The sequence below is a fragment of the Babylonia areolata genome, chromosome 19 (genome assembly GCF_041734735.1).
Source record: "Babylonia areolata isolate BAREFJ2019XMU chromosome 19, ASM4173473v1, whole genome shotgun sequence".
NCBI lineage: Eukaryota > Metazoa > Mollusca > Gastropoda > Neogastropoda > Buccinidae > Babylonia > Babylonia areolata.
The window spans coordinates 8660891-8675012 of NC_134894.1; the positions used below are offsets into that span (position 1 = coordinate 8660891).

At 43.7% G+C, this 14122-nt stretch overlaps 1 protein-coding gene across 1 annotated transcript; it reads right to left on the reverse strand.

Annotated features, from left to right (window-relative positions):
- Positions 1–3788: 3788 nt before the first annotated feature.
- Positions 3789–12624, reverse strand: LOC143293997 (putative neuropeptide Y receptor 11). Its single transcript, XM_076605391.1, has 6 exons — positions 12103–12624; positions 9575–9751; positions 7404–7728; positions 6562–6864; positions 4278–4300; positions 3789–3896 (listed from the first exon to the last, which is right to left on the reverse strand). Exons 1-6 carry the CDS (start codon positions 12622–12624, stop codon positions 3789–3791), a joined length of 1458 nt encoding a protein of 485 aa, XP_076461506.1.
- Between the last annotated feature and the right edge of the window lie 1498 nt (positions 12625–14122).

The following is a 14122-nucleotide window of genomic DNA, read 5'->3' on the forward strand; positions in this document are numbered from 1 at the left end:
AAACATGGATTCGGTCTGGTCTGGATGTGTCAAGGAGTAGGGCACGACAGCGGCTTTGTATCTGAATTTAAAGAATATAACACATCAGGAAAATACATTGTCGAAATTGACCATCCAAATGTAGCCCTTCCTTTTGTCTATGCCTCCCCCCTCATAGAACCCATGCCGCCACTTGTTTGTTACGATCTTGATATATTTCTCCGTTTGAAAAATTAATTTAAATGAATAGAACCATTTATACATATCATTGCTCTCTATTTCTCCGTGCCACTTTTGTTTGCAACATGCTGTAAGTTTATCTTTAGATTCATGAGCATCCTCCCCCCCACCCCACCACCACCCTCCCCCCATCCCCCAGCTGGATGACAACGATGGTCATCATCGATCTCGATGGACACACCACCATATGTTTTATACGTACTTTGTTATGTGTTCGTATTGATATGATGTGTGTCGATGTCACATGCTTAGATAATTATTATTCGGATTATAATATGTACTTTGTTTCCTGTGTACTGTTCAAACCTTAGAGACGAACGACTGGGGGGAAAAAGGCACAGTACCCACCTGCCACATGGCCATTTTAAGCAAACGACAAAATACCAAACTGCTGCTTATCCCTTAGCAGTTTAGTTTACTTTGGTTATGTTTTTCCTTTCTGTTCCATTTTATCTGTTTTGCACTATTTTTGTTCTGATTTGTACCTACTATGTCACTAGAGCTATACAGCTAATGACATTAAACATTTCAGTGTTCAGTGTTCACACACACACACAAACGCGCGCGCGTGCACGCACGCATGCACGCATATAAACACGTATTTAAAAGTTGATTCGATTTGAACGGGAGCACACGAACTAGTTTCTCACTCATTCCATGTACCCCCCATCACCCCCACCATCACCCACTCACCCACGGCAAGGGGACACTAACAAAGGCGAAACCGCCACACATGGGAGGTAACCCTTAGTGACTCTGAATGGTATCGCCACAGTGTGAGGGTGAAGTGGGGTATATGGCATTGTTACCCAAACAGAAGTCTCTTCTGCATTGCCCAGACAGGCCACGTTTCAAGGGTCAGTCGGAACACGTAATACTAGACGCTGCCCGGTGGCCGGCTTTGTGTCAATAGGAGGAGGTGGGGGGTGGGGGGTTGCGGGGTGTGTGTGTGGGGGGTGGGGTGGGGGTGGGGGGCATGCTGTTGTGGAACACACAATGCAAACTTGGACAGTACAGACACCACCGTCAGTTACACAACGTCTGTCCATGCACTGAAGGAAGGTCAAGCAGGTATCGCATGCTTTCTGTGGGCGTGTCTTTTGTTGTTCCAAGGATCAGCCTCATAGCTTCATTTTGAACTCTTTATTATTATTTTTATTATTATTATTATTACTGCTACTACTACCTTTTTCTATATTATAATTATTATTTATTTATTTATTTATGTAAGCTTATCTATTATTTATTCACCTTTTTTTCTTTTTTTTCTTCTTTTTTTCTCAAGGCCTGACTAAGCGCGTTGGGTTACGCTGCTGGTCAGGCATCTGCTTGGCAGATGTGGTGTAGCGTATATGGTTTTGTCCGAACGCAGTGACGCCTTCTTGAGCTACTGAAACTGAAACTGAAACTGCACAACTGTAATATTGTTTCATCACAGTCGTTCCAAACCGAACAAGCCTGGAAGTTCGCTTTGAGCAGTCGATGTGACGTCACAATTGACTCCTTTCGGTTTCCTTTCTAGAGAGCCAAGTCCAATATGGCGGCGTCATGTGTTGCGCCAGGCTGATAGTTCAATTCAATATAATCACTTTAATTAATGTGCAGATCTGTTCAGTTTAATCCACGGTTCTTTATTCATTTACCCACTTGCCCGGTGTTTTGGAGCGTGATGCTCTTTCACGTCGTGTCCCCCCTTCAACTGCTTGCTCTACCTTAAAATGGCATTATCCGACACTCGTCCATTCTCATCAACGAATGTGAACAGCATTGTTGGGGTCGTCTGTTTATTTTCCATCTCACATCTCTCTTGGTTGAATCCACTGGTCTCTAGATTGAAAATGTTATCAATTTCTTGGTCAGATTTGCGATTTATGCTTCAACGAGAAATCACCACTCAATTCATTGTTATTTACACACACACACACACACACACACACACACACACACAAGCGCATAGATAGTGCATCAGAATAAAGACTACAAAAAGAAAAAAAAAGAAAAAAAAGAGATGAACCCAGACAAGTGAATATGACATAATATACGAAATGACGTCATTGCATATGGTTAAATACATCATCAAAAAAGAAAAAAAAAAGAAAAAAAAAAAATTAAACAACTTAAAGGGAAAGTACATCCTCGTATTTCAGATGCAAAACAAAATTATACACGAGGCGGAATTGATATTCTTTCGTATAATTACGTTCATACCATTTTACTGTCTGAGGGTTAGGTGTGTGGGTGGAGGGGAATGTGATCTGTTGTATAATTCTTCTTCTTCTTCTTCTGCGTTCGATGTTTTGGCTGCGTCAGACTGTCACCCCCGTCGCCACGATGTAGCCCACGGTCTTCTCCAGGTCGTGGCGGTCTCCCCAAAGCTGCGCCTGTAGCTCCGTGCCCCCTGGCCAGGTTTGACGCCGTAGAGCTTCATGGGTTGGGCAGTGTTGGAGGATGTGTTCAGGGGTCTGGGGTCCAGTGCCACATGGACACTCATCAGTGTGGGCGATCTTCATACGGTATAATAACTTAAGGGGGAAAAAAGACGTAAAAGGATGTATATGGAGAGCTGCGTTTTATGTTGACCTTTTTTTTTTACTGACACAGAACGCCAACACTACATCCGCTGTTTCTGCCCTGATCCTAACTCAAGACTTACACTTGGCGGTTGACAAAATACATACATACATACATACATACATCTCTCTCTCTCTCTCTCTCTCTCTCTATATATATATATATATATATATGTTTATGCATTTTGGTTGTGGTCGTCTTCAGAAATTTAGGCCTATTCGATGCAGTGAACTGGACAGCCATTATGTTATTTTTAACATTTATTATTATCATTAATTTTTTTTTAACCCCTTTTAGTCTTTACTTTTTGTCTGCAAAGCACTGGATAACGTTGGCACATTCACTGTGAGATGGCGTCTCCTTCCACACGCCTGAAAAAAAAAACACACACAAAAAAAACACACACACCAAAAAACAACAAAACAAAGAAAATCACCAAAAAAAAAAACCAACAACCCCAAAACACGGCACCACTATAAGTCAACATACAGTGGGTACCGCAAAAGTTCACTGACTAAACTAATAACTAAGTAATCAACTATCTAACAAACCACCTGACCGACCAATTAACTGACTGACTGAGTCTCCGACACCCATTTTTCCACAAAAAACGCGTCCATACCACGCACATACGGCAGAGTGTGAGGACAAGCGAACTTACTTTCGCATGACTTGAAACGATTTTTTTTTTAAATGTTCTTTCGCACAAAAATATACATCCTCGGAAATCTTAACTCCAATTATAAAGCTGACTCATGTCATCAAACCCACCATTGACATAGCTTTAAAAATTAGCAGGTCTAATGCTTTTGGTTTTCTTCTTTCTTTATTCTCTCTGTGACGAAGAATGACTTTATTTGACTGAAACAGGATGTGGAGTTACTGTGCCAAGTCAGACTTTGTATTAATCCGACTTGAGAGAACACTTTGCTTGCTGCTTCTTCTAGCAGCGACTTGACGCATTGGTAATACAAACAGCGGAAAGATACTCCCATGGTTCAAGGTTCATCGTCCACTGGAAGCGGGAAGTTGCACGTCCCAGGTTTGAACCCAGAAGGGCCCCTGATCTTTACCCCCACCACGTCCACTGGACCTTGAGTGGTGGTCTGTGTGTTAGTCTTCAGGGGCAAGGTAACTTGAGCCCTTGTTAGCAGCATTATTTCAGTGCATATTTCACAAAAAAATGCACAGCAACGGATGTTGTCTTTAGCAAGTTTGTGTCGGAAAATCTTTCATTTATCGACACATACAAGGAGAAAATTGTTGAAAAAAAGCATGTGGTTGATCCATAATGATGATCACTATCTCTGAAGACAACAGCTTAGCTCACAGAAAATAAAATGAGATGAAACAATACAGTGCACTAAAATGCAATACAATGAAGTGCAATACAGTGAAGTGGGATTCATATAAGCCAGCTTATGCAACACAATATATTTCATTGATAAAAACAAACTATGTGAAACATAGCCATTTATCAAAGTTACCAGCAGAGGGCGTACGAACGCACCTGCCAAAAGTTACATTGACGTCATCACATTTTTACAGAAACCGAACACACACAATAAAGCTAGACTCTACCACATTATTACAGAGACCGAAAAAACACGATAACGCATAGAGACAATGCAAACACATTTCCTCCAAAAAATGTCTTCATCACAGTTACATTCGAAGACCATACAAGTGTCCAAGTTTGTACTGGTTACGTTTACGTACATTTTTCAAGAGAACACATTTTGAATTGCATGCAGAAATCGTACAATAGCACTGATTTTTTTAGAAACTGTGGACACACATTGTCTTCAAAATGTCTTTTTGTAACGTGAGCGACCAGAAAAAAAAAACCGCACTGACGTATGCAAAGTTAAGAGTTCTCTATTTTCCACTCACACACAAAGACTTTGCAAGAGCACTAGCATAATAATAAAACAAAAATTGATAAAAGGGCGCACATTTCTTCAAAAATGCTTTTGTTGAAGTCAAATACAGACACTGTGCAAATGTACCAACTACAAGGTTCATACATATCTCCGGAATATAGTTGTTTTTGTTTGTCTGTTTTTTTTCAATTTTACGAGCAAAATCGTATAAACCTACAACAAATTACAGAGACATCATGGGCAAACATTTTCAACAACATGCTTTTGTTGAAGTTACATATACCACATAAAGTTCGGAGAGCACAGAGATTATGGCCACACATGTTCTCCAAAAATTGTCTATATCACATTCACAACCACAGATGTAGGAAACACACCAGCATGACACATTGATGACACTCATATGTTGTTGTTGTTTCAAAAACGGAACAAACTAGTATGCAGATTTTGCGTTCAATTTTTTTTCTCTCCAGAATTGCTCTCTATTAATGACAACCGACGCTGTACCAGAAACATCACGCAAAGCACTGTCTGGAGACTGAAGTATGGCTACAACTAATGACAAAAGGAGAGAAAAAACTGTGTGACTGTCTTAATTTACAGAATGGTATATTTTCACCAGAGTTGCTTTGTCAAAATCACAAGCAGAAGCCACACAAGCGACACGTCACAGTTGCTATGAGCGTACATCTCTCCAGAACTCCATTTGTCAACATTATAAACACAGACTTCGAAAATATTTTTGTTGATGAAATCAGTTGCGCTCCTTTTCTGAAGAAACTACATATCTAGTAAAGTTACAGATCCTGTACAACAGTTCAAAGGTAAAGAGATTATGGCTGCATATTTCCTCCAGAAATGTCCTTAGCCACGTTACACAGACCGCGAACACATAATAGCGTAGAGGAATCATCACCGCTCGGTTTCCTTTTCCGGAATGACCGCTATCAAAGATTCACAAAGTATGTACAAAACGTAATGATTTATGCAAATAGATAGACAGATAAATAATTGGTATACATTCTCCTCGGATTTCTTTTATTGACAGAAATCGAGTAGATATACAGCGGAGATTTGGGAAGTACAATTCTCCGCAAGCGACGTGATTCAAATTCAACGAATACCGTACAGGATTTGTGGAAATTGGTTATAGATGAAATATAAAAAAAAGGCAAAGCAATCCAAAACAAAACAAAAAAAGAAAGTTAAAGTGTATAGAAATCGTACACAGAATGCATGGTCGCACATGTTCTCCAGAATGGCCCATATTAAATGTCAAACACAATCCGAGCATATGTACGCTAATGGCTTGCAAACAGATTTTGCAGCTCACCCAGAAGTTAGAATGACTTTTTAAAAAAAAGTCTCGTGTGTCTATATCGTTATTCGTTTTATCTCGCGCGTGTGTTACGGTGAATGTGCATACAAGTGTGTGTGTGTGTGTGTGTGTGTGTGTGTGTGTGTGTGTGTGTGTGTGTGTGTGTGTGTGTGTGTGTGTGTGTGTGTGTGTGTGTGTGTGTGTGTGGAAGTGTAAAAACATGAGCATTTGAATGCTTCTTCACTGTGCACGCAGACGCGTATGCAAAAAAAAAAAAAAAAAAAAAAAAAAGGAACACGCATACACTCGCACGTGTAGACATGTCGTAAGTGATCCACCCGAGTTATTCTCTCTCTCTTCCCCCCTCTCTCCCTCTCTCTTTCTCTTCCTCTCTCTTCACCTTCGTTGTACTTTCCAGCCAGACTTCAGATCACGACACCCTGGACACCATGCTCATGTAGTTCACCGTGGTGGTGGCCGTTGTGGAATCGCTGTCCACAGGCACCCCAGCCAGCCTCTCCGACGACCCCAGCTCGCACCCTCCTCCTCCTCCAGCCCCCATCCCCTCACCACCACCACCACCACCCCATTCGCCGTTGGTGGCCTTGGTGAGGGTGATGGAAGGGACACTGGGCGTGTCCTTGCCACCACCACCACGACAACAGCAACAGCAGCAAGAGCAGCAGCGGCACAGCAGTTTGGGTTGAAGAGCGGTACGGAACTTGGCGCATCGAGGACTGCAGAGGATCTTGAGGAACTCTGCCTTGAAGTTGTCGTTGAACCAGCCGTAGACCACGGGGTTGAGGCAGGCAGAGCACAGCACCAGCAGGTGGCAGATGGCGTAGGCCAGCGAGATGTCCACGGAGGTGTCCCCTCCTCCGCCGCCTCCTCCTCCTCCTCCGTCGTCGCCTCCGCCTCCTCCTTCCAGACTGCCATCGTCCCCGGCTGTTGAAAGGAAGAAGGTTGGGGGTGTTTGTCTGACTGTGTTCAAAATGTCCGCGCGGAGACATTCTAATACAAGCGTACTATGCGCTGCGCGCTCACGTACACGTGTAAAACCGTGCACGCGCTCGCGCGCACACACACATGCACGCACGCATACATTCCCGAACACATTTTCATCATACATGTGCATACACTGCTTGAGACAAACTGTTCCTATGTTTGTACAAATACTGGCATTGGAAACAGCAATTTTGACCACATTTATTTTCGCCATATCATCATGATATTCTTCTTCTTTTCCTACCTCACCATCATCATCATCATCACTATCATCATCAGAGCCACAGTAATTATTGCTACAAGAAGAAGAAGAAGAAGAACAACAACAACAACTACTTCTAATACTGCCACTGCTGCTGGTGGTATCCTCCTCTTACCAGCGCTAGACGTGTTGCCGCCGAAGTCACTGTGGAAGAGCTCCCGATGGAACTCGGACAGGAGGTTGAAGATGTTGAGCGGCAGCCAACTGAGGGCGAACACCACGGCTATGGTGGACAGCAGAAGGTTGGTCTTCCTCTTCCGCCGGCTCCGTCTCTCCTCCTGGCTGTTGCGCTGTTGTGAGGCGGCGCGCGACTTGAGGGCCTGCTGCTGCTGCTGCTGGTTGACCATGCGGTAGCGCAGCTTGTTGCAGATACGGAGGTGTGCCACGGTGAGGATGATGAAGGGAAGGATGTACTGCACTACCATCTGAGCCACGGTGTAGGCCCGTTTCTCCACCTTCATGTTCTCGTCCTGTGGTGAACAGTGGACAGGGAAACTTTATTTCTAAAACAACCAACAGGGACATATGGATCTAAGAAGACACATACAGTCATACCATTACAGAAAACAACAACAACAACAACAACAACTAAAGAGCAGCGCAGGGGTCAAGAGAGAGAGAGAAAAAAGAGAGAGAGAGAGAGAGAGACAGAGACAGAGAGACAGAGAGAGAGAGAGAGACAGAGAGAGAAGAAAAAGATTCAGTAAGACAATGAACAAACAGAAAAAAAACAACAACTAAAGAGCAGCGCAGGCGCCAAGAGAGACAGAGAGAGAGAGAGAGAGAGAGAGAGAGAGAGGAGAGAGAGAGAGAGAGAGACAGAGAGAGAGAGAGAGAGAGAGAGAAGAAGAAGAAGAAGAAGAAGAAGAAGAAGAAGAAGAAGAAGAAGAAGATTAAGTAAGTCAATGATCAAGCAATCAATCCTTTTTACAAACTCACTCATGCAATCAATTCTTTCAAAAATATTCACATTGAAAATAAGATTTAACCGACAGATGAAACCAAAATGAAATAAAACATTTTATAAATGATATATCAAATTGTACAGAGACACAATGTTTAAGTCTGCGACAAATCACAAACAGGTACATCAGCACACAATTCAAGTATTCATTTATGATATATGTTCTCATTTGAATATACGTGTATGTGTGAGGTGACAGTTACTATCAGAATTCAGCTAATATACAAGAACAAGAACAAGAAATACAGAAAAAAAAGCATGACAAGGTTTCGAGCCTCAACGTAGACTGTTTCTCCACCTCCATGTTCTTGTTCCGCAACAAGGAAAAGAAAGAAAGCGTGTAAAGGTTTCGAACCTCAACACAGACTGTTTCTACACCTTCATGTTCTTGTCCTGCAACAAGGAAACGAAAGAAAGCGTGTAAAGGTTTCGAACCTCAACACAGACTGTTTCTCCACCTTCATGTTCTTGTCCTGCAACAAGGAAACGAAAGAAAGCGTGTGAAGGTTTCGAACCTGAACACAGACTGTTTCTACACCTCCATGTTCTTGTCCTGCAACAAGGAAAAGAAAGAAAGCGTGTCAAGGTTTCGAACCTCAACACAGACTGTTTCTCCACCTTCATGTTCTTGTCCTGCAACAGGAAACGAAAGAAAGCGTGTGAAGGTTTCGAACCTGAACACAGACTGTTTCTCCACCTTCATGTTCTTGTCCTGCAACAAGGAAAAGAAAGAAAGCGTGTCAAGGTTTCGAACCTCAACACGGACTGTTTCTCCACCTCCATGCTCTTCATGACGTGTGGGGGAATCAACCCCCTGAGAACTTCTCTTCATGACGACTGTGGGGAATCAACCCCCTGAGAACGTCTCTTCATGACGACTGTGGGAAATTAACCCCCTGAGAACTCTTCTCCATGACGTGTGGGGAATCAACCCCCTGAGAACTTCTCTTCATGACGTGTGGGGAATCAACCCCTGAGAACTTCTCTTCATGACGTGTGGGGGAATCAACCCCCTGAGAACTTCTCTTCATGACGTGTGGGGGAATCAACCCCTGAGAACTTCTCTTCATGACGTGTGGGGGAATCAACCCCCTGAGAACTTCTCTTCATGACGACTGTGGGGAATCAACCCCTGAGAACTTCTCTTCATGACGACTGTGGGGAATCAACCCCTGAGAACTTCTCTTCATGACGACTGTGGGGAATCAACCCCCTGAGAACTTCTCTTCATGACGACTGTGGGGAATCAACCCCCTGAGAACTTCTCTTCATGACGTGTGGGGGAATCAACCCCCTGAGAACTTCTCTCCATGACGACTGTGGGGAATCAACCCCCTGAGAACCTGCCTCACCTCGATGCAGTTGTAGAGGTAGAAGTCCGGGAACTCGTGCTTGAGGGGTGGGTAGGCGTCGAGCACCTGGAAGAGGAGGGCGGGGCTGGCCATGAAGAAGGAGATGACCCACACACTCAGCAGGCCGATGGCCGCTCCCGCCTTCTTCATGCTCTCTTTGGTCGGGTACACGATCACCTGCACGCACGCATGCACGGGTACAGAAGCGGAATCAAGAATCAGAGTGACTGTATTTTTGTCAGAAAGAGAAAAAAACTGACTGTGGTGAAGTGTGTGATAGATATAGATTACAATCAGAACACTAAAAATTGGCAGAATCGTAATCAGAAATAGATTAACTTTATTTTGTCGGAAAGAGAAAAACTGACTATGGTCAAGAGTGTGATAGATACACAGTATAAAGCATATCAGTAAAAGTTTGATATACATGATGAGGAACGGGGGTTAGAAGGACTTTGTACATGATTCTGTATTTTCCTCTGAATCCGAATTTATTTTTTCCTTGCGTGCATGTGTGCCACTCTCCTCTCTCTCTCTCTCTCTCTGTGTGCGCGTGCGCGCCCACGAACATGAGATTTCCAATGTCATTCATTTGAAATCATTAACATGCATTGTGCGTTTGCCTGCATAAGCAGATGGAAGATGTATAACCAGTCAATATCAATACCCAAAATCCTTAACACAGCTAAGATCAAATGATATTTCCCCCCATCTCGCCAAAGACTTTGCGCTTCCGATTAATGGAGATTATAATACGTGCATTTCCAGCATTCTCTCTTTTATTTTTATTTTATTTTATTTTATCTATTTCTTTTTTTTTACAGTTCAAACATATCTGAACGGAATCTCATGCATTCCTAATGAAATACTGCTCCCTTCCGATATGCGTACTCACTCATCTTAGCCATATTGCATTTCCTTTTTGAATACATAACGTGCATGTACATACATATCCAAACCTTTCATCCAGTCTGCACGAAGAAATCTCTACACCCCCCACCCCCCTTCATTATCGAAAGACAGGCTTTAACCAAACACATGGGATTCTGTTGACCTGATCCCGTGAAGACAACCTGATTGAACACGATGATTACATAACATCATGATGCATGAACATGAATGCAATAAAGAAATACCAACCTCGGGACGTATGTACTCAGGTGTACAGCAAACGCACGTATGCATGTGTAAATAAGGAATGAATAATGTATTGCGCACATTCCTATTGCATACCCGCAGAGATTGAGAGCGAGCGAGCTAGAGAGAGAGACACAGAGAGAGAGAAAGCGAGCTCGTGTGTATGTGCCCGCACACGCACGTGCAAGTGTGAATGCATGCGCAAGCTGGTGTGTTTCTTGGATGTGTGTGTGCAAGACAGACGACAGATATTACCAATAAAATTCAAACCATGATTTCTGTTCGTCTTTCATCCAACACAAACTGTCGTGCTGATACGACATTACACTCAGCTTGAAGTCGGTGTTTTTTTTGTTGTTGTTGTCTCTCTCGGGGTGGGGGCGGGGAGGAAGAGTTGAGGGTGGAGTGGGGGTGGGGTGGGAGGAGTCAGTCGTATAATCTTTGTCTTCAAGTGCAGAGAGGCGAAAGATCCAGAACGTCTATCCGCCACCCCTACTACCCCCACCCCTCTCCTACAACTTCACTTCCCCCTTTCCCTCCTTGTCCGTGGAAAAAAACACAAAAAACACGTTCATCTCAACAACTGGTGACTTGCTGTCAGGAGGTGCATTAACTGCTGACACTAAAATGCACGTGCTGTTTGTTCGGTCTGTTGAAGGTCGTGTGAGCAGAATCTCTCTCTGTTCTCTCTCTCTCTCTCTCGTGTGTGTGTGTGTGTGTGTGTGTGTGTGTGTGTGTGTGTGTGTGTTGTTTTGTTTTGGTGTGTGTGTGTGTGTGTACGTGCGTGCGTGAGTGCGTGCATGTATGTGTGTGTGCGTGCGCGCGCGCGCGCGTGTGTGTGCGTGTTTAAAGCCGTAATCTATCTGATGTACCATCACTTTCAAACTTCCTCTCAAGGGAGACGGCTTTGTTCTGACAAATCCCTGCTTCCCTCCCTCCCCCCCCTCTCTCTTTTTGTCTGTCTGTCTGTATGTATGTATGTAAGCCTCACCTTCAATACTAAAGTTTCGGAAAGAGTACACACACACACACACACACGCACACACACACACACACACACACACACACACACACACACACACACACACACACACACAGATATATATATATATATATATATATATCTTGAGAACAACGCCTTCAAAATCGGGTATACCATTGGCATTCTTAATCTAAAAAGACTGAGACACAGACAGAACAGGTAAGAAACGAGGAAAGAGTGATGCAGAAAAGAAGAGATAAGCATGTAGACAGACAGACAAAGAGAGAGAGAGAGAGAGAGAGAGAGAGAGAGAGAGAGAGAGAGAGACAGAGACAGAGACAGAGAGAGAGAGAGAGAGAGAGAGAGAGAGAGAGAGAGATTCAACAATACCCCACGACCCCCACCTTACCTGAAACCTGTCCAGCGCGATGGCCGTGATGCTGATGGTGGACACGAAGAGGTTGGTGCCCTGGAACATGGTGACGAACTTGCACATGAAGCTGCCCAGCTCCCACTGCGTCTTGATCAGCAGGTACAGGTTCAGGGGCTGCGTGAACACGCACAACGTCAGGTCAGAGATGGCCAGGTTGATGATGAAGATGTTCCTGGGGGTGCGCATATGGGGGTTCCTGGCCACCACGAAGCACACCAGCCCGTTGCCCATGGCCCCGAAGGTGATGAAGATGACGAAGGCCAGGATGAGGAGGGCCTCAGTGGTGGGGTCGAAGGTTCGCTCCTCCCTCATCTGCTCCAGGAGGGGGTACATCCACGAGAAGTCTTTGGTGCCGCTGACGTGGGTGTATGGGGGGAGGTCGTCCCCAGGGTTGTTGTCCACTTGGGGGCCTCCTCCTCCTCCTCCTCCTCCGACAACGCCATCGTCGATGTGGAAGTAGATGGTGGAAGAGGAGGAGGTCTGGTTCAGGGGTGGCATGATGGGGGTTGTCGTCACGTGGCTGATAGGGAAGGGTGGGGGAGGGGGGCTGTGGAAAGGAACGATGATGTTAAGGGTTGTTTTGTTATTTTCTTGTTTTACTTCTGGTAAGCAGGAGAGATGGTGCTATATATTATGATGGATATGATTGCATTGATGGTGGTGGTGGTGGTGAAGATGACGATGTCAATAAGGTAAATACGTGAACAAGTAAGTAAAGAGAACAGCATATATACAAATAAACATATTAACAAATAGGTATATAAATAAATGATAAGTAAATAAATATATAGATAAATAAGTAAATAAACAAGTAAAAGAAAAGTTAACAAATGAATAAATGCATTAAGAAATAAACAGGCTGAAATGAAATGAATGGACAAAACAGAGAAAGACAGACAGACAGACAGACAAACAGATAGACAGACTGATAGACAGACAGACAGAGACAGATAGACGGGCAAAGATTCTGAAAGAATTAAGAAAAAAACCGAAAAAGCAAAACAAAAACAAAGAGAGAGAGAGAGAGAAACGCAGAGACAGAGACAGAGAGAGAACTGAATTGAAAAAAAGGTATCTCACAACATAATCACACACAAACCATGTAATTGCTCAGAAAAAGTTAACCCTCTACACTCTAAGCACAAAACATGACCCTTCTTTTCTTTTCTTCTTTTTTTTTTTCGTGCTTTTCATTATGGGGAAGTATAATTATTGTCCCGTTCACACTCACGAGCTATCAACACCCCCCCCCCCCCCCCACACACACACACATCCACACACACACACACACACACACACACACACGCTCGCGCGCGCGCACGCACACGCACACACAGATATATGTATTGCGTCGGGAGGGAGAAAAGCCACGGAGACACTTCAGACCATGTTATAAAAGGATGTCACCAAGAAACAAAGATTCCAAGTCCATGCTTTTTTTTTTTTTTTTTTTTTGCTCATGAGACAAGCGGGATGAATGACCAATAGGGCGGAAGATTTTAGGGACAAAGGAGTTCTTGTGGAACAGATCATTCACGCCCTTCTACCAACCCGGGTCTAAGTTATGTTTCAAGTTACAACAACTGTGTGAGAAACGGCGTGGCTTTTCTGATACCACCAGTTATAGGGTCAAGATGGCAACACAAAATTCTGCCCTGCGCTTTATGGAGAAGCTCTCCGGTCGAAGTAGACTGAACAAGAATATGACGGTAAAAGAAAGAGATAAAAAAAAAAAGGAAAGGAAAAGACCACAGCATCAGCTCGTGCTTCTGCGACGAAAATCCATGTCTCATCTGCTTGGGAAATGACAACAAAGTATACGTAAGTTAAAAAAAAAAAAATACATAAAAAAACAAAACAAAACAACCCCCCCCCCCCCCAAACTTTCCTGCCACAATGAAAATCCCAACTTTTACCCTTCCACAAACATACACACACTCTATAATATGCTGACTGGCATTATCTAGGCATTAAGCATGACGCAGGCATTATTTTG